Below are 26,694 nucleotides of genomic sequence, written 5' to 3'. Positions count from 1 at the left end.
AACGATGCGTCGACTATTAAATCAGTCGTCGACGATTTTGATAGTTGACGTGATCGTGACTAGTCGACTAATCGTGGCAGCCCTACTTCATAGATAGATAGAGCTGGGTGTCATCTGCATAGCAGTGAAAATGTATGCTATGCCTTCTGATGATACTGCCTAAGGGAAGCTACAGAGATGAGTCCACTGTCAGAGGCCATAAGAAGATCATTTGTAACCTTCACTAAACAAGTAATTATTGAAGTTAACTCAGAAAGATCAATTGGAGAAAAAGAGTCTAACTTAACATCAATGGTACTAAGAGTAGCTGTAGATAATATTACATCTGTGGGATGATTATTGGTAATTTTTTCTCTAATGATTAAAATTTTATTTGTGAAGAAGTTCATGAAGTCATTACTAGTTAACGTTAAAGGGATGGTTGGCTCAAAAGAGCTGACTGTTTGTCAGCCTGGCTACAGTGCTGAAGAGAAACCTGGGGTTGTTCTTATTTTCTTCAATCAGTGACGAATAGTAAGATGTTCTGGCTTTGTGGAGGGCTTTCTTATAAATCAGCAAACTATTTCTCCAGGCTAAATGATGATCCTCTAAATTTGTGACACGCCATTTCCTCTCCAGCTTACGAGTCATCTGCTTTAGGCTACGTGTTTGAGAATTATACCACGGAGTCAGGTACTTCTGATTTGAGACCTTAGTTTTCACAGGAGCTACAGTATCCAGAGTCGTACGTAGTGAGGAGGTAAAATTATTAACAAGATAATCGACCTCTGTCTGCTGGGGGACAGCTAGCGGGGCCTACACTACCTTTGGCTCCCCCGGCTACAGAGAGTCTCCAATTCAGTAATCCTGGCCTCCAGAGCTGCAAATATGCTACATTTATTACAAGTATCATTACTGCTAAAGGAGGCCGAAGAGTAACTAAACATCTGACACAATGAGCAGGAAAGTGCAGGTAGGATGGGTGAAGAGGCCATGGTGCTAGCGAGTCTGCTTCGAGCTAAGCTAAGCTAGCAAATCCCTAAAGACACAGTGAGTGAATACTGTGACAATAAATTAACGAGTGAGTACACAGAGAGCGTGTTTGGGATGACGCATGTGAAGATTACACTATGAAATAAGAAGATATCTAAAGGTTTTTCATTAAATAGCTACGTAGATATGCTACACGAAAACACCCCTGTGGAACAGGAGGTGATGCTCTACCATAGAGAGAGTGAACACCAAGTGACAGCGCCACTCAAAGGAGGGTACATAGGGTTCAGTAGTTTGCCCAAGGATGACAGAGCTGGGGATCAAACTACCAACCTTCCGAAGAGTACCAAAACAAAGCTTTGGCAGCCATGAGAACTGGGTAAGACACTATAAAGGGTCCATCCAGGACATGTGAATGAAGCAAATAGTAAATTGTATAATAATACTAACTACGAGCTGCTAATACTAGTAGGAAATAGTATTACTACACCTCTCACCCCTGTTTGCAAATTACTTCAAATATATTTAAAAAAGAACTTGTGAGGATGTTTCACGTGTACATGGCTGAAGTGTTATGTAGATTCATATTAGTACTGAAGAGGCTGAGGTCATTTCAAACATTTCAAACATCATATACAGTACAGATACAGTAACAAAAAAGGCCTGAGAACTGTGTGATGTGGTTCAATATCTGTAGGAGGTTTGTCGATCAGCTAATGCCACCTCTGTCTCCACACATAACAGGCTCGTAAGCCACTGGCAGCTTGCCTCACATGCTGGTGGAAATGCTGGTTATTAAAAGTAAAGCAAAGTGACAGTTTCCTGGGCTGAAAAATGAAGCTATAGGTGAAGTACGAAAACATGCAGTTCCTCTAATGACCACTGGAGGCTTGCTCCAAACCAAATCGACCCCCACAGACTACGCAGAAATGTTTTCAGTTTTAAGAGTTACGAATTAGAATATCTTATTAATTCCTACATGATGTGGTTACAGTTTCTCTACGACAATAACAGACTGAACTAAATCAATTAATACAATATATTACAAACAGAACTGAAGAAGCTTCTCGAATGAGAGGTGCAACTTAACGAAGTCCAGACGCTTTTCTTTCCAAGCTCCTTAGACTACGATGACCTGGATGACTGAGAACCTTCACAGACAATATATTATAAAGTTACCAAATATAAGAATTAGCTCTAATATATCTACAAATAGCAAAATGATAAATATCCAGAGTATTACAGAGATTAGATAAATATGAGTGAGATTTTACTCTAAACTGTAAAACGTTGTTTCTGTTGTTTTGTCTGTAGGGGACGTGTAACTGCTGCACTGTGTGCTGTGCATTAGATGGAGGAGTTGTACAGAGATAACCAGAGGCAGGAATGATTTCCTGTGTCGGTCAGTGGTGCATTATGGGTAATCTCAGTCTCTCACTGTGCTCCTGTGACTGGCCAGCACGTCACAGAGTGTGTGGGAGGTGTTGCCTGACAGAGTCCAGCTTCATCCACACAGCTTTACTGTCCTTGTGATCAGTTTGAGTCTGTTGGCACCTGCGACCCTCAGCCTGCTGTCCCAGCATGCAACAGCACAGAGGATAGCATCTTATTTGTTTTACATCTGTTTTAAATTACTTACAAAACACAATGTCGGGGGATTTTAACATTTAAATAATGTTGGAAAGAAAGTCGCTCATGTCCTCTAGAAAACGGATAATCACAGATTTATTGTTGGGAGGAAACGTCTGCACCGTCAGGCTGCTTCAAGTGTTTACACTTCATTTTGGTTTAGGTTTGCATTTTAGGCAAAGTGCCTTGAAATCTATACTCTTCAGGGCTCGCAAAATCGCTAGCCCGACGTCCCGGGGCTAGCGATTTTTCCAGTCGGGCTACCAAAATCTGTCTCTGCCCTGCCCGTCGGGCTATCATAGGAAAATATATTTCAATGCTTTTGCATTCTTTGGGAAATGTAGCTGGGTAATTATGTCATTGGCATCGGTGAGCCACTGTCAATATGTGACGTATTGAAATCGCGTTTGAATTTGCGCTTGTTTTTTGCTTTCACTTTGCAATCGCGGGAACTGTTTTATAGAGAGCGACAGCACTGATTGGTGAGTGATGATAATTTGCGCACCAATTCCTCTGACATCGTCTTATCAATCGTTAGTTTACTATGCAAACATGACAAGTGAAATCTCCCGCAGCTTAAACATGTGAGAGGTTGATCGCGCAGAGAATCGCTGAGCGTTATGTGAGTGCGTGTGTAAAAGCAGCAGGATATATATTTTAGTTCTGCTGAGCCAAATAAGACAGGTCAGGGTGAAGAAGTGACAGCCAAAGAAAAGCTTACCACAAAACGGAAAAGTTATGACAAATCAGACTATAAGGCAAAAAGAAAGTGCAGCTTTATGGTTTCATGGACAAAAGAATTTCTGTGGCTGCGATATGATGAGCTATATAACCAGGGCTGCACATAAGTGGTCCGCAGGTGCGCATTCGCTGTCAAAATAAAAAACGCGCACAAGATAAGAAGTTGCAACGCGTGTTTGCGTACATAAGATTTTCTGGAGGAGGACAGACATTTGTTTAGAACTCTTAAAGATGTCGAAGAAGCTCCTTTAAGCAATTACTTTGGTTTTCCTCCACCTCCAAAGAAATGTCAGAAGGAGTCCGAACCACAAAAGAAGCACGTATTCTCGGAAAAGTGGTTGCAGGAGGTGAGCTGGCTTCAAACAAATGATGAACGCACAGAGATGTGGTGCAGAATGTGCCGTGAAAATCCCACTCTAGCGGACAAAAACAGTGCCTTTTATATGGACGCAAACGCGTGTTGCAACTTCTTATCTGGTGCGCGTCTTTTATTTTGACAGCGAATGCGCACATGCGGACCACTTATGTGCACCCGTGTAAATAACATAATGTTCTGCCGGGTGTGTTGTTGCTTTTCCCTCGATTTCTGAGTCGACAAGCGGCTTTGTTACTGGGACCAGTCATTTTAAGAAAGGCCCCCATTAGAACCCATGAGAAATGCAAGAAATGCATTATTGCTCAGTCTGCAATATCTTTCCCAGAACAAACACCAATTGCAAATAACATACTAAAAATAAACCTGAAAATCAGTTTAGAATAGCGTACGATGTTGCAAAGAGTGAACTACCACTGGCACAATTTAGCAGTCTTTGCAAACTTCAAAAAGCAAATGGCCTCGATCTTGGTTCCACTTGCCTCTTTCCCGTGACTTCAGTGGAAATTTCAAATTCAGGATCTGACACAGACTGATTCATGTCCTACACAGTTCTTACAAGTTCATAGAAATTTCTGTTCAATTAGAACCAAGTATTTGAGTTGATGATTGTAATTTTTATACAATGTTGTAATTTGTGTTTAAACAATTTTTTGATTAATGTTTTGTTTCCGTTACAATATTATACATTAAAGTATAATATTGTAACGGAAACAAAACATCAATCAAAAAATTGCTCTCTTTTTTATTCGGGCTACTTAAATTTATTTTGGGCTACCAAAAACTGAAGAGTCCCTGCCCGAAGGGCTACCAGGGATTTTGAAATTTTGCGAGCCCTGCTCTTACTGACTGTCACATAAGTGTGTGGTTGTATGTTGATTGAACGGTCCTGCTGCAGTAACTGAAGGTGTAACCAAAGGTGGCAGATGTTTCCAAAAAAACACACAAACAGATTCTGTGTAGATTCCTGAGCAGTGTGAGGCTGCACTAGTATGAAGACGTACGTGACCAGGAGATCGTACGTGGACAGTTTTTGGGTGGCGCCCATAAATTTATGGGACCAGGTCCAGACTTATGTTGTGTGGTTTGGGAACAAATCAGGTTCAGTGTAGGGAGAAGACAGTCCTCGCAAAGGTTTCATTAGAAAACACACAAACTGAAAACCCACCTCCTCCAAACTCAACTAAACTCCACAATGATCAGTGCTCAGCAGTCAGTACTGGGGATGAACACAACAGGTATCTGTTACCAGATCTTCACACCTCAGTCTGATTATGTATAGTTGTGTTCAGGCTAGCTTTAGCATTGGACCCACTGCACCGACATATTTCCAGCAGTCAGAAACTGATGTCAGTCCCATTTTACAGAAGGTGGTTTCAGTCGAGCAGCAGAGTCGAGCAGCAGAGTCGAGCAGCAGAGGATACTCAAAAGCTAATTAATGAATAGCAATTATTTTAGACATTGTCTGAAAAACATAAAATATATGTATATTTACATATATAAATATTGCGAGTATAGTGTGAGTTCCTCCAAAAACAAAAACACTTACATCCTTCAGCTTTTTTAGAGATGACTTGACAGTGCTTGTAAAATGCTAGCACTCTGCTAATGCTTGCTGATTGGTCGATTAAGACGTTTGTTATGTTTCCCACAAACACTTCGTGTGGGATCAGAAGTCTGGACAGCGGTCGTTCTCCAGTATTTGGATGTTCTTCAATAAAATGTTCTTTTATTTATGTTTTAGTTGTTTAAAGGTGGTTGGCTAACAAAGGTGCGTAACAACCACCATCTGGGGACATTGCACACCACAAAGCACCAATACATACAACAAACAAACAAAGAAACATTTTTAGACCAGAGAGAGTAACAAACTATTCTTTTTCCCCAAATCGTAATCATCATCTGCTCATACAGAATGCTACTCACTAAATTAAAGCATCCTCTTTATGTTCAACCCGGCCGATTGATTTTTAATCTCAGTTATGATTAAGAATCGTAACTGTCAGGAACGAAACGCAAAAACATTGATCTCACAAGAGAAAATGACACCTTGTACCAGCTTCAGTTGAATTTGATCTGCATTAAAATAACATACGTATAGAAAGCCTGAAAACCGTCTAGACCCACTCCCACCCACGAAACACATACTCATTGTAAAATCTTCATATTTGCTCAAATCAGACGATAAAAGGCAACAAAAAGTGTTCAGTCTGATGACGTCTTAGTGTGCTTTTATGTTGTGCTCAGTCCTACACATGGATCTGGACTCAGATTCTCCAGACTGTGTGAATAAGTGTGGCGCCTGCAGTGAACGGAGCGGCCTCCAGGAGGCGCCGTTGGCTCCTCAACCTGTGGTTTGGAGTCGTTGAGTGAAAAGCTGCCAAACACAGAGCGAGTGTGCGGCAGACTGGCTGTTTGTATTTGACCTTTTCCATCCAAATGAGCTTTAACTTCATTGTGCTGAGGAGAGTTTATGAGGCAGAAAATGAGCCCGTAATGGCTGTGAAATCAGATCAGTGTCACCAACAACAAATCAAACAACACATCTGACTGCCAGAGAGCACAGCAACAACAACACTGACTGACTGACTGCAGGCTGAGCCACGGTGACGATGGAGCAGCCATCGAAGGATGACAGCGGCTGACTCATCGGACGAACCGAGGTTCACACTTGCCCAGACAGCTTCAGTGTCATCAGGCAGGTCCTGGACTAACGCTGGGGTCTGAGAGCTGGCTCCTTCTAGCCAGTGATGCTGTAACTGTTCAAAGAGTTTAATCTGGCAGTTCACCCTCTGAAGGAAACTGATGTTTTAATAAATATTACAAAGATTTTCCAGCATATTTGGAATCTCCATTTCTAAGGCACTGGGAGAGAATGTACTCTCAAAGGGGAAAATTCAATTATCCAATTACATTTGATTTCTATAGCACCAAATCACAACAAGCTGCTTTATGTTGTAAAGTAAAGAAGAGAACAGTGAGCAGGTAAAATCTTTGCTGTGTTTCTGGTTGAAACTCTGCGTACAAGGCTCACCCACATGCACACATATCCAGGTTGACTCTGATCCATAAAGGCACACCGTGTGCATTTGTGTCTATCAGGTGGGGCTGTGCGATATGACCAAACTCTCATATCTCAATATAAGATCGTCCCGACAACGATATATATCACAAACATTTTCAGCTAATTCTGTGAATCTCGGGCAGCTCAACCTCCGTGACGTGTTTTCAGCTGGGCGTCGTGTACCTGGAGTCCAGTGTTACACAAGTTGAAACAGTTTTCTTTGTGAGTATTTATCACACGGCCTGTTCTAAGGTTCATTTTTTAGCACCTGACGGCTCTTTTTAGCTTCTCGTCTGTAAACACTCTGCATACTATTTCACGTGAGTCAGTTTATTTTGAAAAATCTCAGCAGGATCTTCAGCTTTATTGTGAAAGGTTTATGTGGAAAATAAACAAGTGGACGGCGGAGCCAGATGATTGTTGTTGCTAACGACAACGCATAAAAACAGTCGCTTGTGCGTTGTGTGTGGTTATATTAAATATAAGAGAAAGAGAGAACTTGAAGAAATTCTACAGTGACATCAAAACCATGAACAAATATTGCTGTAAACAGTTTATTTTGCGACACCACAAAACAAACGACAGCATAAAATGAACCGATAGACGTTTTCATATCGTGATCCGATATATATCATTATATCGAACAGCCCTACATCCAAGTTTCATAAATGTTTTTCTCCTCACAGGATTTTTAGCTTTTGTGCTCACATTCTTCTTATAAATGAGATCCAACCCACAAAGGAGAGGTCCAGCTAGCTAAGCTGGCAGCCTTTTACATGCTGTAAGCTCTGGTCAGGACATCACCAGCAGTAGCTGAGCCCCTTGAACAAACAGCAGCTGCTGCAGGGCGGCACTGGGGAAGTCCAGCTGCCACTTTGTTTCAGACAGATTCTACTAACTGTACACACATCTTTCAGTTTTCATCATTTGGTCTGTTTCAAGCTAAAAGCAACAATTTGTTGTTGTTAGCACCGTGTGTTAGTGTGAACGTGTGTGAAAGCTGATGTGTTCAGTACACACTTAGATGGTTGAAACTGAACAAACGTTACAGCCGTTACAGCCGTTACAGCCGTGGTGTTCAATTCCACCATCAGGCCGGGGTCTTTCTGTGTGTTTGTCCCCGGGTACTCCGGCTTCCTCCCACAGTCCAAAGACATGCACTTGTCCGTGGGTGCGAATGGTTGTCTGTCCCCGTGTGTCAGCCCTGGAGACAGACCGGCGACCTGTCCAGGGTGTACCCCGCCTCTCACCCTGTGACAGCTGGGATAGGCTCCAGCGTCCCCCTGACCCAGAAAAGCGAATGGATGGACATCAAATAAATCCACAGTTTAAAAAGCTCATAAATATTTATCTCATAAAAAAGAAAAGGTCACTGCAGGGGGATCAGTGAACTAGGAGGGTCATGCTGTTTGGATCCCGCACACATCCATCTGCTCAGCGACCACCATGCTGCAGAAGCACTAAACTCACACTGCAATACATGTACGAAGCATCTGTGACAGGAAGAGCTCCATCGTGTAAAGCATACATGTGGCTGTAATGTACATCCCAAAGGCATGTGGTGAAACAAACACATGACTTCAGCAGGAAATTTCAAGTATACAATAAACATTCAGTTTACCTGCTGCAGCTGCAAACGATGGTCATGTAACACAACAGACAAATGCGACACTTTCAAATAATGTAAGTCTGATCGTGGACAGCATGCTGTAGTTTGGACCAGAGACACTGTCCTCCTTTTGTTCTCAAATTGAGCTAAAAGATAATCAAGTTTGAAATTAATTTTCTGTCTCATAGATTAGTCAACTTATCATTTGAGCTCAGCTCGTCCCAAAGCCTCTGTGGCAGAAACCAGCAGAACAATCAGGCCTCCATTCACCAAATGTTCCAATACAAACACACAGATGTTGCTACCTAATCCCCTTCCTGTCCTTCCTCCCTCTCCTCCTGCAGCCTCACAGCTTCTGTTTGAACACGAGTTTTGGTAAAAATCGAGTTTTAACTGCACGGCCCCGCAGACGCATCAGCACCGATGTAAGTAACATCGGCTGTGATGTAATACGCCTCCTCTTCTCTAATCTGTCACATATAAGATTACAGATAATCTGGGTGTGAGGTAACGTCACACGGTCAGACTCTGCCCAAAGCAAACACACACTGTGGTGTTATTAGTAGGGAAACACACAGAAGACCAATGTGAACAGCTATGGTGAGCACTTTGATGCTCACGCTCCGGGTTATTTCTGCCAGTCCTCCAGGATGTCAGGGAACATGCATGTATGTAGGGCTGCTCAATTAATCGAATTTGAATCTAAATTACGATCTGGGCTTTCAACGATCATTAAAAATGACTGAGCCGATTATTAGCCCCTCCCTCGCGCTTTACTCTCGCGCTGCTCCGTGTGACAAATCGAGCGCACCTCTCTGCATTTCGAACACGTGTCACAACAAGAGGACCCGAGGGAAGCTCGGAAAGCTAAGCAGAAGTTATTTGGAGAGGAGAGTGACTGCCGTTGGTTGAAAAGAGAGGTAAAAAAAAACTTCAGCGGTGTGGAAACATTATGGGTTGGCGGAGTCAGACGTGGATCAAGTAGACACAGCGTGTAAACTTTGCTACAGTGTCGTAGCTGCACCACAGAGCAACACTGCAAAGTTCACTAAACATAGATGTTTACATTTTTCATTTATTTTTTATATTGCAAACATTTGCACTGTTATCAGTACTTGCACACTATTTTATATTATTTTTTGACAATCTTTAAAGTCATTATTCAATACATTGTTATTGTTAAATAAATATCGTCAAATAATCGAGATCTCAATTTCAGTGAGAATAATCGTGATTATCATTTTTGCCATAATCGAGCAGCCCTACATGTATGTCATAAGTGCTGCGGTTTGTTAGCATCTTCCAAACAAAAGAAAAATCCCACAGCAGCCTAAACTGACAGCAAATCATGACTTAAACATCATTTAGTTTGACTTCTAGATGATATCATAAGATTATAGCAGATTAAATCTAAACGACTCACATCTAAAGTGTAAAGTTGCTCCACACGTTTACAAAGCGTCTCTTTTTCCTGGAAACCAAATGCAAAGCATTCATACATCTACATCATCTCTAGGAGATCGCCTCTGACTGGATCACCTCCAGAACATCTTCATTTCCATTTTATTCATCCATGGTGTCGAGACATCTCATCACCTTGTTTTCATCAGAAAAAAGGTAACTGATGAACATCATTTGTCAACAAAGTAACTTCCTTCTGTTGTAAAAGTTACATTTTTCCATGAAATACCTGACAGCTCCATTTGGACTTGTTTTTTCATTCTACATTTAAAGTTTAAAGTCTACATTTTATTCTAAATGTAGACTTTAAACTTGAGAGCAGGTCCCAGTATGTTCAGGCTCAGCCCACAGAGACCAGCACTATAGACCAAGGATGGCAAATGTTTCTTATTTGAACTCTTTTGGAGCCCACAGATAATAAAGACATGCTGACCGAGGGGAAGGGATCTGGATTATGGTGGTGAAGGAGAAGACATGACTAATGTGTTGGCTGTCCGTGAGGAGGACGCAATGCTTTGTGATCTGAAGGATGTCCCGAGTGCCACATGCTGCTGGGTCTCTATCTGACCACCTGTGACTGAGAGTGAAGGTCGTCATAAACACTTGTGGAGGCAGCATCCTCACAGCAAACAGAAATGACTGACGAGCACTAAAGACAACGTTTCTGGATTTTATGATTTCTGCCTGTCAGTTCTCATGTTTCACTGTTGTACATCAGTAAATGTAAAAAGCTGATGGTACAGCCCATATTATACACGTGCTCACTTGTTCAACAGTCACCTGGAGTTTTCCCCTGTGTCACTGACACAGATGCAGCAGCTGGACTGTTTCTGGAAACCCACAGATATCATCACAGCCAGCTTGAGGAGTACAACAGAGAGCTGTGACAGCTGTACCAGCACATCCTCTGCTTTTGTTCACATTTCTTTAAATGATCTTTTCTTCTTGGCCTGTGTGAAGATGCATCAGCCTGGTGTGAACACACTGCTACTATAGCCATACCTCACAAAACACATGACACATAGCTGTGAGTTATACGTGCATCCCCAAAAATACAGCTGATAACAGATATGGACTTGACTAATCAGTGACAACCAATATGCTAATCCAGCTAACCAGCACTAGTGGTTCTTCTGCTTATCCGGGGCCGGGTCGCGGGGGCAGCAGCCTAAGCAGAGAAGCCCAGACCTCCCTCTCCCCAGCCACCTCCTCCAGCTTATCCAAGGGGAGCACTAAGGCGCTCCCAGACCAGCCGAGAGATATAATCTCTCCAGCGTGAGATCTCCATCTCTCCTCACCCAGGAGGTGCCCAGGAGGCATCCTTGTCAGATGCCTGAACCTCCTCAGCTGGCTCCTTTAGATGTGGAGCAGCAGCAGCTCTACTCTGAGCCCCTCCCAGATTGTCAAACTTCTCACCCTATCTCTAAGGGAGAGGCCAGCCACCCTTCGGAGGAAGCTCATTTCGCGATCTCGTTCTTTCTGTCACTGCCCACAGCTCGTGGCCATAGGTGAGGGTAGGGACGTAGATCGACCGGTAAACTGAGAGCTTCGCTTTTTTATCTAATATTTTGTCAAATATCTGCATCACATATAAATAGTTCAAACAAAATGAAGATTTTTCTGTCTCACCATCTATTTTAGACGACCCGTGGCGACTGGTTAGCAATGAGCAAGCTTTGTGTTATCTAACACAAAGCTGTGAATTTCCCTATCATTGGATATAAGACTATTAGATTAAAAAGATTACACACCAATCCTAGTGATCCATATTTAGACAACAAGAAAAGATTAAATTAAAGCTGCAAGCAGCGTTATGAGGGCCCTCGCACCCCGGCGCGTCGAGCCACGCCCAACACCTAAAACCAGCAGGTCCGATCTGATGTCACATTGATGTAATTCATGCATTTAACCACCAGCTAAAATTTCATCTAATTCAACCATGATTATAGTCGTCCCACTAGGTGGCGCTCTAACAATTACTGACAAATGGCATAACAAACATTTCCGAGCTCGAGTCTGATCACACCTGTGACCTTTGGGAGAGATTGGACATTTTGTTTTTGAGTGACAGCAGATTACTGCTTTTTGGCGAGTGATTGAAACTCCATGTTCCGCCATGACCACGCCGTTTCACTAAACGTAAAAAGCTTCGCAATTTAACATCACAAAGGTCTTTAGATTCCACGCACTGGAGATCACGTCAATTTGACGAAATCCCTTGGAGGAGTTCGTCAAAGTACGGTGCCTGAAAAGACGGGAAAATGTCGCCAAAATTACACAATTTTAAAATGGCTGACTTCCTGTTGGATTTGAGGTATTGCTCCAAGATACTTTTTTGTACATCTTGATATCTCCTATAAGCTTCCCAGGTTTCAGACTCATACATAAAACACAGAGCAGGGGCTGATGTTTTGAAATTTTGTAGGGGGCGCTGTGGAGCCATTTTGCACTATTCAATGAACATGATCACATAACAAGATAGCCCTGATCAGCTTGGAGGTGTGCGCCAAATTTCAAGACTTTTTAAACTTTCCAAGCCCCTCAAAACCCACTTCATCTTTCATGGTGAACTGCGTTGCCACCAGGGTGCGCCGTTCAGTTTAAAGTCACAATTTTCGCACTGAAGCATCATGAAGGACTGATGGTTATATTGAGAACTTTTGAGGTGGCCACGATGAACATCTGTAAATAAGTACAACAAAATAAAAGACATAACATTTCCTGTTGTCACTAGGTGGCGCTCTGTGTATTGCTGACAATGGGCACATCAATCTGTTCAGGGCGGGTCTGACATCATCCCTGTAAAGTCTGGTACTGATCAGACTGGATTTCATTGAGTTATACTAATTTGTTTCTTCATGGCGAGACATCAAAGTTCGCCATGCTGCTGGGGTCACACCCTTTCGCGAAAAATCACAGTTTTCACTGTAACCCAAGACCAACTCCTTAAGGCTTTCCTGGAGAAATTTGAGGTTTCAGATGTCACCCTTCACTATACTGTACCCCAAAGTGTAAAACATGACATTTCCTGTTCCCACTAGGTGGCGCTATTCCTGATGTCAAATATTGCACTTGAAATTTGTTCAGGGGCGGAGCCTTATCATATGTGTGCTCTTTGGTCCAGATTGGACAATGTATGACAGAATGAGAGGCAATAAGATTTTCATGGCGAGTCATCAAAATTTGCCGTGGCGCCACGGCCTCACCGTATTGTGAAAACTCAAAAGCTCCGCAATTTAACATGGCCCAGGTGTGTAGTTGACACTGACCAAAGATGAAGCTTATACGACCAAATCCCAAGGAGGAGTTCGAAAAAGTTCGAGGCATGGAAATGGCAAAATTAGAGCCAAAATGTCACCTTCACCTCCAAGTGGCGGACTTCCTGTTGGGTTTGCGTCAATGGGCCCATAGACTTTTTTGTTCGTCTCGGCATGATACACATGTGTCCCAGATTTCATACATGTAGGTCATACCCACACGGGGGGCTCGCGTTTTTCATTTTTCTAGGTGGCGCTACTGAGCCAATTTTCCCTGGCCATATCTGAGGACATTAAAATACGTAAATTTTCACCAGACCTGACGCGTGTGCAAAATTTAATGAGTTTTTGAGCATGTTTAGGCCCTCAAAAGGCCGATTCATTTGCCGAAAAAATAATAATAATAATAATAATAATAATAATAATAATAATAATAAACAGAGCAGATACAATAGGGCCTTCGCACTGTCAGTGCTCGGGCCCTAATTAAAGCTGCAAGCAGCGTTATGAGGGCCCTCGCACCCCCGGCGCGTCGAGCCACGCCCAACACCTGAAACCAGCACGTCCGATCTGATGTCACATTGATGGAATTCATGCCTTTAACCACCAGCTAACATTTCATCTCGTTCAATCATGATTAGTTAGTCGTCCCACTAGGTGGCGCTCTAACCATTAATGACAAATGGCATAACAAACATTTCCGAGCTCGAGTCTCATCACGCCTATGACCTTTGGGAGAGATTGAACATTGTGTTTTTGAGTGACAGCAGATTACTGCTTTTTGGCGAGTGATTGAAACTCCACGTGCCGCCATGACCACGCCGTTTCCCTGAACGTAAAAAGCTTCGCAATTTAACATCACAAAGGTCTTTAGATGCCACATACAGGAGATCGCATCAATCTGATGAAATCCCTTGGAGGAGTTCGTCAAAGTACGGTGCCTGAAAAGAGGGGAAAATGTCGCCAAAATTACACATTAATTTTAAAATGGCTGACTTCCTGTTGTATTTGGGATATTGCTCCAAGAGACTTTTTTGTACATCTTGATATCTCCTATAAGCTTACCAGGTTTCAGACTCATAGATAAAACACAGAGCAGGGGCTGTGGTTTTGAAATTTTGTAGGGGGCGCTGTGGAGCCATTTTTGCGCTATTCAAGGAACATGGTTACATAACAACAAAGCGTTCATCACATTGGAGGTGTGGGCCAAATTTAAAGCCTATATAAACTTTCCAAGCCCCTCAAAAGCCACTTCATTTTTCATGGTCAACCGCCTTCCCACCAGGGTGCGCCGTTCAGTTTAAAGTCACAATTTTCGCACTGAAGCATCATGAGGCACTGATGGTGATATTCACCGCTTTTGAGGTGGCCACGATGAACCTGTGAAAATCAGTACAACAAAGTGAAAGCCATGACATTTCCTGTTGCCACTAGGTGGCGCTCTGCGTATTCCCGACAATGGGCACATCAATCTGTTCAGGGCGGGTCTGACATCATACCTGTAAAGTCTGGTTCTGATCAGCTTGGATTTCATTGAGTTATACTAATTTGTTTCTCCATGGCGAGACATCAAAGTTCGCCATGCTGCTGGGGTCACACCCTTTCGCGAAAAGTCACAGTTTTCACTGTAACCCAAGACCAACTCCTTAAGGCTTTCCTGGAGAAATTTGAGGCTGCAGATGTCACCCATCACAATACTGTACCCCAAAGTGTAAAACATGACATTTCCTGTTCCCACTAGGTGGCGCTGTCCCTGATGTCAAATATGGCAGTTGAAAAATGTTCAGGGGTGGAGCCTTATCATATGTGTACTCTTTGGTCGAGCTCGGACAATGTATGACAGAATGAGAGGCAATAAGATTTTCATGGCGAGTCATTGAAATTCGCCGCGGCGCCACCGCGTCACCGTATTGTGAAAACTCAAAAGCTCCGCAATTTAACATGGCCCAGGTGTGTAGTTGGCACTGTCCAAATTTGAAGTTTATAGGACCAAATCCCAAGGAGGAGTTCGTTAAAGTACAAGGCATGGAAACGGTAAAATCAGAGCCAAAATGTCACCTTCAATCCAAAATGGCGGACTTCCTGTTGGGTTTAGGACATGGCCATAATAGACTTTTTTGTGCGTCTACTAACAATAGATATGTGTTCCAATTTTCATACATGTAGGTCATACCCACACCGGGGGCTCGCGTTTTAGATTTTCCTAGGTGGCGCTACTGAGCCAATTTTCCCTGGCCATGTCTGAGGACATTAAAATACGTAATTTTTCACCAGACCTGACGCGTGTGCAAAATTTCATGAGTTTTTGAGCATGTTTAGGCCCTCAAAAAGGCCCTTGTTTTACCTGAATAATAATAATAATAATAATTAAAGCTGCAAGCAGCGTTATGAGGGCCCTCGCACCCCCGGCGTGTCAAGCCACGCCCAACACCTGAAACCAGCACGTCCGATCTGATGTCACATTGATGGAATTCATGCATTTAACCACCAGCTAACATTTCACCTCGTTCAATCATGATTAGTTAGTCGTCCCACTAGGTGGCGCTCTAACCATTAATGACAAATGGCATAACAAACATTTCCGAGCTCGAGTCTCATCACGCCTATGACCTTTGGGAGAGATTGAACATTGTGTTTTTGAGTGACAGCAGATTACTGCTTTTTGGCGAGTGACTGAAACCACGTGCCGCCATGACCACCCCGTTTCCCTGAATGTAAAAAGCTTCGCAATTTAACATCACAAAGGTCTTTAGATGCCACATACAGGAGATCGCATCAATCTGATGAAATCCCTTGGAGGAGTTCGTCAAAGTACGGTGCCTGAAAAGAGGGGAAAATGTTGCCAAAATTACACATTCATTTTAAAATGGCTGACTTCCTGTTGGATTTGGGATATTGCTCCAAGAGACTTTTTTGTACATCTTGATATCTCCTATAAGCTTACCAGGTTTCAGACTCATAGATAAAACACAGAGCAGGGGCTGTGGTTTTGAAATTTTGTAGGGGGCGCTGTGGAGCCATTTTGCGCTATTCAAGGAAAATGGTTACATAACAACAAAGCGTTCATCACATTGGAGGTGTGGGCCAAATTTAAAGCCTCTATAAACTTTCCAAGCCCCTCAAAAGCCACTTCATCTTTCATGGTGAACTGCGCTGCCACCAGGGTGCGCCGTTCAGTTTAAAGTCACAATTTTCGCACTGAAGCATCACGAGGGACCCATGTTAATATTCACCGCTTTTGAGGTGTCCACAATGAACCTGTGAAAATCAGTACAACAAAGTGAAAGACATGACATTTCCTGTTGCCACTAGGTGGCGCTCTGCGTATTCCTGACAATGGGCACATCAATCTGTTCAGGGCGGGTCTGACATCATACCTGTAAAGTCTGGTACTGATCAGACTGGATTTCATTGAGTTATACTAATTTGTTTCTTTATGGCGAGACATCAAAGTTCGCCATGCTGCTGGGGTCACACCCTTTCGCGAAAAGTCACAGTTTTCACTGTAACCCAAGACCAACTCCTTAAGGCTTTCCTGGAGAAATTTGAGGCTGCAGATGTCACCCATCACAATACTGTATCCCAAAGTGTAAAACATGACATTTCCTGTTCCCACTAGGTGGCGCTGTCCCTGATGTCAAATATGGCAGTTGAAATATGTTCAGGGGTGGAGCCTTATCATATGTGTGCTCTTTGGTCCAGATCGGACAATGTATGACAGAATGAGAGGCAATAAGATTTTCATGGCGAGTCATCAAAATTCGCCGTGGCGCCACGGCCTCACCGTATTGTGAAAACTCAAAAGCTCCGCAATTTAACATGGCCCAGGTGTGTAGTTGACACTGACCAAAGATGAAGCTTGTATGATCAAATCCCAAGGAGGAGTTCGAAAAAGTTCGAGGCATGGAAATGGCAAAATTAGAGCCAAAATGTCACCTTCATGTCCAAATGGCGGACTTCCTGTTGGGTTTGCTTCAATGGGCCCACAGACTTTTTTGTTCGTCTTGGCATGATACACATGTGTGCCAAATTTCATACATGTAGCTCAACTGATGTGGTCGTAGGGCTGCATTTAACAAGGCATAGGTGGCGCTCTAGAGCCATTTCCCAGTGCTCATATGTAAAACCATTAAAATACAAAATTTTTCACCAGACCTGGCGTGTGTGCAAAATTTCATGAGTTTTTGAGCATGTTTAGGCCCTCAAAAGGCCAATTCATTTGCCGAAATAATAATAATAATAATAATAATAATAATAATAATAATAAACAGAGCAGATACAATAGGGCCTTCGCACTGTCAGTGCTCGGGCCCTAATAATAATTAAAGCTGCAAGCAGCGTTATGAGGGCCCTCGCACCCCCGGCGCGTCGAGCCACGCCCAACACCTAAAACCAGCACGTCCGATCTGATGTCACATTGATGGAATTCATGCATTTAACCACCAGCTAACATTTCATCTCATTCAATCATGATTATAGTCGCCCCACTAGGTGGCACTCTAACCATTAATGACAAATGGCATAACAAACATTTCCGAGCTCGAGTCTCATCACGCCTATGACCTTTGGGAGAGATTGAACATTGTGTTTTTGAGTGACAGCAGATTACTGCTTTTGGGCGAGTGACTGAAACCACGTGCCGCCATGACCACCTCGTTGCCCTGAACGTAAAAAGCTTCGCCATTTAACATCACAAAGGTCTTCAGATTCCACACAGAGGAAATCGCGTCAATCTGATTAAATCCCTTGGAGGAGTTCGTCAAAGTATGGTGCCTGAAAAGAGGGGAAAATGTCGCCAAAATTACACATTCATTTTAAAATGGCTGACTTCCTGTTGGATTTGGGATATTGCTCCAAGAGACTTTTTTGCAGATCTTGGTATCTCCTATAAGCTTACCAGGTTTCAGACTCATAGATAAAACACAGCGCAGGGGCTGATGTTTTGAAATATTGTAGGGGGCGCTGTGGAGCCATTTTGCGCTATTCAAGGAAAATGGTTACACAACAACAAAGCCTTCATCACATTGGAGGTGTGCGCCAAATTTAAAGCCTCTATAGACTTTCCAAGCCCCTCAAAAGCCACTTCATCTTTCATGGTGAACTGCGCTGCCACCAGGGTGCGCCGTTCAGTTTAAAGTCACAATTTTCTCACTGAAGCATCATGACGGACCCATGTTAATATTCACCGCTTTTGAGGTGTCCACGATGAACCTGTGAAAATCAGTACAACAAAGTGAAAGACATGACATTCCCCGTTGCCACTAGGTGGCGCTCTGCGTATTCCTGACAATGGGCACATCAATCTGTTCAGGGCGGGTCTGACATCATACCTGTAAAGTCTGGTTCTGATCAGCTTGGATTTCATTGAGTTATACTAATTTGTTTCTCCATGGCGAGACATCAAAGTTCGCCATGCTGCTGGGGTCACACCCTTTCGCGAAAAGTCACAGTTTTCACTGTAACCCAAGACCAACTCCTTAAGGCTTTCCTGGAGAAATTTGAGGCTGCAGATGTCACCCATCACAATACTGTACCCCAAAGTGTAAAACATGACATTTCCTGTTCCCACTAGGTGGCGCTGTCCCTGATGTCAAATATGGCAGTTGAAATGTGTTCAGGGGTGGAGCCTTATCATATGTGTACTCTTTGGTCGAGCTCGGACAATGTATGACAGAATGAGAGGCAATAAGATTTTCATGGCGAGTCATTGAAATTCGCCGCGGCGCCACCGCGTCACCGTATTGTGAAAACTCAAAAGCTCCGCAATTTAACATGGCCCAGGTGTGTAGTTGGCACTGTCCAAATTTGAAGTTTATAGGACCAAATCCCAAGGAGGAGTTCGTTAAAGTACAAGGCATGGAAACGGTAAAATCAGAGCCAAAATGTCACCTTCAATCCAAAATGGCGGACTTCCTGTTGGGTTTAGGACATGGCCATAATAGACTTTTTTGTGCGTCTACTAACAATAGATATGTGTTCCAATTTTCATACATGTAGATCATATCCACACCGGGGGCTCGCGTTTTAGATTTTCCTAGGTGGCGCTACTGAGCCAATTTTCCCTGGCCATGTCTGAGGACATTAAAATACGTAATTTTTCACCAGACCTGACGCGTGTGCAAAATTTCATGAGTTTTTGAGCATGTTTAGGCCCTCAAAAAGGCCCTTGTTTTCCCTGAATAATAATAATAATAATTAAAGCTGCAAGCAGCGTTATGAGGGCCCTCGCACCCCCGGCGCGTCGAGCCACGCCCAACACCTGAAACCAGCACGTCCGATCTGATGTCACATTGATGGTATTCATGCATTTAACCACCAGCTAACATTTCATCTCGTTCAATCATGATTAGTTAGTCGTCCCACTAGGTGGCGCTCTAACCATTACTGACAAATGGCATAACAAACATTTCCGAGCTTGAGTCTCATCACGCCTATGACCTTTGGGAGAGATTGAACATTGTGTTTTTGAGTGACAGCAGATTACTGCTTTTTGGCGAGTGATTGAAACTCCACGTGCCGCCATGACCACGCCGTTTCCCTGAACGTAAAAAGCTTCGCAATTTAACATCACAAAGGTCTTTAGATGCCACATACAGGAGATCGCATCAATCTGATGAAATCCCTTGGAGGAGTTCGTCAAAGTACGGTGCCTGAAAAGAGGGGAAAATGTCGCCAAAATTACACATTCATTTTAAAATGGCTGACTTCCTGTTGGATTTGGGATATTGCTCCAAGAGACTTTTTTGTACATCTTGATATCTCCTATAAGCTTACCAGGTTTCAGACTCATAAATAAAACACAGAGCTGGGGCTGTGGTTTTGAAATTTTGTAGGGGGCGCTGTGGAGCCATTTTGCGCTATTCAAGGAAAATGGTTACATAACAACAAAGCGTTCATCACATTGGAGGTGTGGGCCAAATTTAAAGCCTATATAAACTTTCCAAGCCCCTCAAAACCCACTTCATTTTTCATGGTCAACCGCCTTCCCACCAGGGTGCGCCGTTCAGTTTAAAGTCACAATTTTCGCACTGAAGCATCATGAGGGACTGATCGTGATATTCACCGCTTTTGAGATGGCCACGATGAACCTGTGAAAATCAGTACAACAAAGTGAAAGCCATGACATTTCCTGTTGCCACTAGGTGGCGCTCTGCGTATTCCCGACAATGGGCACATCAATCTGTTCAGGGCGGGTCTGACATCATGCCTGTAAAGTCTGGTTCTGATCAGCTTGGATTTCATTGAGTTATACTAATTTGTTTCTCCATGGCGAGACATCAAAGTTCGCCATGCTGCTGGGGTCACACCCTTTCGCGAAAAGTCACAGTTTTCACTGTAACCCAAGACCAACTCCTTAAGGCTTTCCTGGAGAAATTTGAGGCTGCAGATGTCACCCATCACAATACTGTACCCCAAAGTGTAAAACATGACATTTCCTGTTCCCACTAGGTGGCGCTGTCCCTGATGTCAAATATGGCAGTTGAAATGTGTTCAGGGGTGGAGCCTTATCATATGTGTACTCTTTGGTCCAGCTCGGACAATGTATGACAGAATGAGAGGCAATAAGATTTTCATGGCGAGTCATCGAAATTCGCCGTGGCGCCACGGCGTCACCGTATTGTGAAAACTCAAAAGCTCCGCAATTTAACATGGCCCAGGTGTGTAGTTGGCACTGTCCAAATTTGAAGTTTATAGGACCAAATCCCAAGGAGGAGTTCGTTAAAGTACAAGGCATGGAAACGGTAAAATCAGAGCCAAAATGTCACCTTCAATCCAAAATGGCGGACTTCCTGTTGGGTTTAGGACATGGCCATAATAGACTTTTTTGTGCGTCTGCTAACGATAGATATGTGTTCCAATTTTCATACATGTAGGTCATACCCACACCGGGGGCTCGCGTTTTAGATTTTTCTAGGTGGCGCTACTGAGCCAATTTTCCCTGGCCATGTCTGAGGACATTAAAATACGTAATTTTTCACCAGACCTGACGCGTGTGCAAAATTTCATGAGTTTTTGAGCATGTTTAGGCCCTCAAAAAGGCCCTTGTTTTACCTGAATAATAATAATAATAATAATAATAATAATTAAAGCTGCAAGCAGCGTTATAAGGGCCCTCGCACCCCCGGCGCGTCGAGCCACGCCCAACACCTAAAACCAGCACGTCCGATCTGATGTCACATTGATGGAATTCATGCCTTTAACCACCAGCTAACATTTCATCTCATTCAATCATGATTATAGTCGCCCCACTAGGTGGCGCTCTAACCATTACTGACAAATGGCATAACAAACATTTCCGAGCTTGAGTCTCATCACGCCTATGACCTTTGGGAGAGATTGAACATTGTGTTTTTGAGTGACAGCAGATTACTGCTTTTTGGCGAGTGATTGAAACTCCACGTGCCGCCATGACCACGCCGTTTCCCTGAACGTAAAAAGCTTCGCAATTTAACATCACAAAGGTCTTTAGATGCCACATACAGGAGATCGCATCAATCTGATGAAATCCCTTGGAGGAGTTCGTCAAAGTACGAGGCCTGAAAAGAGGGGAAAATGTCGCCAAAATTACACATTAATTTTAAAATGGCTGACTTCCTGTTGGATTTGGGATATTGCTCCAAGAGACTTTTTTGTACATCTTGATATCTCCTATAAGCTTACCAGGTTTCAGACTCATAGATAAAACACAGAGCAGGGGCTGTGGTTTTGAAATTTTGTAGGGGGCGCTGTGGAGCCATTTTGCGCTATTCAAGGAAAATGGTTACATAACAACAAAGCGTTCATCACATTGGAGGTGTGGGCCAAATTTAAAGCCTATATAAACTTTCCAAGCCCCTCAAAAGCCACTTCATTTTTCATGGTCAACCGCCTTCCCACCAGGGTGCGCCATTCAGTTTAAAGTCACAATTTTCGCACTGAAGCATCATGAGGCACTAATGGTGATATTCACCGCTTTTGAGATGGCCACGATGAACCTATGAAAATCAGTACAACAAAGTGAAAGCCATGACATTTCCTGTTGCCACTAGGTGGCGCTCTGCGTATTCCCGACAATGGGCACATCAATCTGTTCAGGGCGGGTCTGACATCATGCCTGTAAAGTCTGGTTCTGATCAACTTGGATTTCATTGAGTTATACTAATTTGTTTCTCCATGGCGAGACATCAAAGTTCGCCATTCTGCTGGGGTCACACCCTTTCGCGAAAACTCACAGTTTTCACTGTAACCCAAGACCAACTCCTTAAAGCTTTCCTGGAGAAATTTGAGGTTTCAGATGTCACCCATCACTATACTGTACCCCAAAGTGTAAAACATGACATTTCCTGTTCCCACTAGGTGGCGCTGTCCCTTATGTCAAATATGGCAGTTGAAATGTGTTCAGGGGTGGAGCCTTATCATATGTGTGCTCTTTGGTCCAGCTCGGACAATGTATGACGGAATGAGAGGCAATAAAATTTTCATGGCGAGTCATCGAAATTCGCCGTGGCGCCACGGCCTCACGGTATTGTGAAAACTCAAAAGCTCCGCAATTTAACATGGCCCAGGTGTGTAGTTGGCACTGTCCAAATTTGAAGTTTATAGGACCAAATCCCAAGGAGGAGTTCGTTAAAGTACAAGGCATGGAAATGGTAAAATCAGAGCCAAAATGTCACCTTCAATCCAAAATGGCGGACTTCCTGTTGTGTTTAGGACATGGCCATAATAGACTTTTTTGTGTGTCTACTAACAATAGATATGTGTTCCAATTTTCATACATGTAGGTCATACCCACACCGGGGGCTCGCGTTTTAGATTTTCCTAGGTGGCGCTACTGAGCCAATTTTCCCTGGCCATGTCTGAGGACATTAAAATACGTAATTTTTCACCAGACCTGACGCGTGTGCAAACTTTCATGAGTTTTTGAGCATGTTTAGGCCCTCAAAAAGGCCCTTGTTTTACCTGAATAATAATAATAATAATAATAATAATAATAATAATAATAATAATAATAATAATAATAATAATAATAATAAGAAACGGAGCAGATACAATAGGGCCTTCGCACTCTCGGTGCTCGGGCCCTAATAAACAGAGCAGATACAATAGGGCCTTCGCACTCTCAGTGCTCGGGCCCTAATAAACATTTCAAACTATTTACAGAACAATCAGCTGTTCTGCATCAAATCTGATGCCACACAAATTATTTGTGCCACTCCAAAAAATAATTTCTGTCCACTATGAGATAAAGAAGAACAACAGCCTGATCCCTGCCTGACAACAGGAGATGTATCACTGCTGTAACACCTGTAACATTCAGCAGTCGCCTCATTGTTCTGACACACACAACAAAACTACTGACTACACTACACACTAACTACACAAGATTTGTACTAAACGTCGCAAATCTCTCACATCTCAAAACACCGCCGTCACTCCTAAAACTTCCCCCTCCCTAAACCACTAAATGCCATGTTGCCATATCATTTTTTGATTGGTCGACATGGTACATTTTTCGACCAATAGGAAAGGCTGGGGTTTTTGGTTTTCTTTTTGCTCACAGGCGGAGAGAGCTTTCCATCATTTTCCTTTTAAAACGACATTTTTACAGTTTCTTCCCGCAATAAATATAAAAACCAAACATTGCATATATTCTTTTTATCATAACTCTGGTTTTACGTGGCCTATCAAAACAATTTAAAAACTGGTATAAAGTCCACACTTTTCCCGTTAATTCTTCCGTCTGTCCTGCTCACATCTCCAATGGTTGTACACGTTGTCATTAACGTGGCTTCACTCCACATCAGCCGCTTTGCTCGCTAAAACACCGTTGTCGGCACATAAGGACGCTGTCATAGCCTGTCAGCAACGTTGATTAGCTGCGTATATACGAATGTGAATCACATTCTTGGCTGGACTATGGGATAAGGTGACATCGTTCTGATCCCATACAGGAGCAGCCAGTCACTTACTGACTAACACTGCAAAACAGAATTGTTAATGTATTTACTTTAATTTCAATTCAGGTTAGATTTTTTTTGTGCGCAACACAGATTTTTTGTGCGCAGAGATCGTGCCAGCAGTGCGCAATTGCGCACGCGCGCAGCTTAGAGGGAACATTGCTCACCAGTGTTAGCTTCATTTTGACACCAAGACTGTATACACAGAGTTTGTAATTGCAGAGAAATACATTTATTTTGGTCATTTCCTTTTCGAGCAGGAAGCTCACCCTTCTTGTTATACCCTTCAGATGAATACAGAGTTTTTAATTAAATACATATTCTTTAAATAATGTTCCCTTTTATAAAAAGTAGGATAATTAAAAAAAACAAAACATTTATTATAGCTCTGTCACGTAGAAAAAAACTGTCTTTTTTCTGTGGTCTGTTATATAACATTAGGGGTGTTCGTGGCAATTAACTTTTTAATCGACTAAGCGGGTCAAGTAAGAAAGACTTAAATATTAAGTTAAATTTGAAAACTGTTTAAATTTGAAAACTGTTTAAAAAAAAATATCTCCCCATTCCACATTCCAAAATGTCATGTGACGATCTGATTGGCTTAGGAGTGATGATGTCACAAGGATCTTTGATCCTTTGAAGTTTTTCCTTAAATAGGGGTGAGAAACAGAAATTTTTAGTTCGTTTCTTCGCAGCCTTTGTGTTAGCAGCTTTCAAACGTTCACTACAGAAAAATTTGGAAACCTCTCAGAGTCATCGGATACAAACGCCAACATGTATCCAAGATTACGGCAACCGAGACAAAAAGATTTCGCCGCCTCTCCTTCCACGCGGGGCCGGCCAATTTCTCCAAATGGCCTCTTCTCCATCCAAAAGGCTTTACAGGAGAGTAGAAATGAAAACAACCATCTCCAGAACAAAATTCGACAAATTGAAGAAGAAAAACTTCACCTGGAGAAGAAGTGCTTACAAATGGAAGCACAAAACAAACACCTGGAAGAAACACTACAGCGCCAGCCCGACATCAACATTATTAATGAGGGCTGGGGGATCAAGTTTGCTCAAGCCAGAGAGCAGATTGTATTCCTCATCAAAGAAAATAAGCAAAAGAGCGCTGAAGTTAAAGAAATGTCCGAGCAGCTTCAAGGCAGGAAAGCGACGATTGATAAGATAGAGTGGGATCTGCAATACATGGACCAAAACAATCGCCTGCTCCAAAGAAAGCTTGATGAAGCTGAAGAAAAAAATAAAGAAGTCCTCCAACAGAAGGAACAACAGGACACAAAGCAAAAAGACCTGCAGCGCGAACTCCAGGGCATGCAGGAAAAGTACAGAATGGTGAAGGTAAGGTTGGATCAAACACTGCGCCAAAATGAAGACCTCCTTCAAGAGAAAGAGCAAAAGCAAGAAAGGCTGGCAGAAGAAAAGTGCATCATCAAGGACTTTGAGAGTAAAAATCAAAAGTTGCAAGAATTCTGTAATGAACTGAAGGTCAAAACAAGTGAGCTGGAGGGAGAAAAGGAAACACTGGAACAACGATGCTCACACATGCAGAAAAGGATCGATCACATGGCCAAAAACAACTCAGAGCTCATTAAGGGGATATTGTTGGAATTCAACAACTTGAAGCGGGAAAACACAGAAATGCAGGCCCAAAAGCAAAAGCAAGACAAAACACATGAAGACCTGCAGTGTACGCTCCGCGATATCCAGAAAAGAAATGAGCAGCTAGAAGGCCTGCACAAAGAAAATCAAGTGAGAAATGCAGACCTGCAGGAGGCAAAGCTGACACAGGAGGCAACATCCAAAGACCTCAAAGAAAAGCTTGAAGAAACACAAGCAACATTAGAACAGGTGGAACAAACATGCAAGAAACTTGAGAGGCAAAACACAGAAAACATCGATCAGTTGAGAACCCTCATCCTGGACAAAAAGGCGCTCGTGGAAAAGTCCATGAAAAAGAAGAAAAGATTCTTCAGCTTTTTCCGGAAGAGGGACAATACTGCTTCTTCAACTGATGTAGCCTCGTCTTGCTCCACCTCTGTTCACCCCCCCAACCAGTCCCGGCAGTTGACTGCCCCCTCCTGAGCCTGGTTCTGCCGGAGGTTTCTGCCCGTTTAAAGGCAGTTTTTCCTCCCCACTGTCGCCTAGTGCTTGCTCAGAGGGGATTGTTGGGGTTTTCGCTCCTCTACCTTGTTTCGTTATTTACTTGTTAACTTTTTGTTCTTAACTCATTTAACCTTGTTTTGTTATTTACTTGTTAACTTTTTGTTCTTAACTCATTTAACCTTGTTTCGTTATTTACTTGTTAACTTTTTGTTCTTAACTCATTTAACCTTGTTTTGTTATTTACTTGTTAACTTTTTGTTCTTAACTCATTTAACCTTGTTTCGTTATTTACTTGTTAACTTTTTGTTCTTAACTCATTTAACCTTGTTTTGTTATTTACTTGCTTGTTTAACTTTTTTTTCAACTTATCTAACAAAATAAAACAGTTGAATTTATCCTTTGAGTATTGTTCATCTAATCTTTACAGATTTTTTCCAAAACACTTTCAAACATTCAGATCTGTCTTTCATTTTCTTCTTGAAACCTCATGAACGGTGAACTAAAAACTCTGGAACATGGTTTGAAACACTGAAATTGTTTCA

At 42.7% G+C, this 26,694-nt stretch overlaps 2 protein-coding genes across 2 annotated transcripts in view; one reads left to right on the top strand and one right to left on the bottom strand.

Moving 5' to 3' along the window:
* Nucleotides 1-26,694, bottom strand: part of mdga2a (MAM domain containing glycosylphosphatidylinositol anchor 2a) — a 173,312-nt gene that overhangs the window by 134,406 nt on the left and 12,212 nt on the right. The gene's annotated exons all lie outside the window — the stretch shown is intronic.
* Nucleotides 24,715-26,131, top strand: LOC146365197 (uncharacterized). The gene has a single exon (XM_084915472.1). It carries the CDS (start codon nt 24,818-24,820, stop codon nt 26,129-26,131), a length of 1,314 nt encoding a protein of 437 aa, XP_084771598.1. The 5' UTR covers nt 24,715-24,817.

Source organism: Perissodus microlepis, chromosome 19 (genome assembly GCF_051167445.1).
Source record: "Perissodus microlepis isolate ML-2025 ecotype Zambia chromosome 19, ASM5116744v1, whole genome shotgun sequence".
NCBI classification, from domain to species: Eukaryota; Metazoa; Chordata; class Actinopteri; order Cichliformes; family Cichlidae; genus Perissodus; species Perissodus microlepis.
This window is presented reverse-complemented; position numbering and strand designations above follow the sequence as displayed.

What these genes read in the sequence shown, in the direction of transcription:
- LOC146365197 (XM_084915472.1), top strand. Translation starts at nt 24,818, where the DNA reads ATGTATCCAAGATTACGGCAACCGAGACAAAAAGATTTCGCCGCCTCT.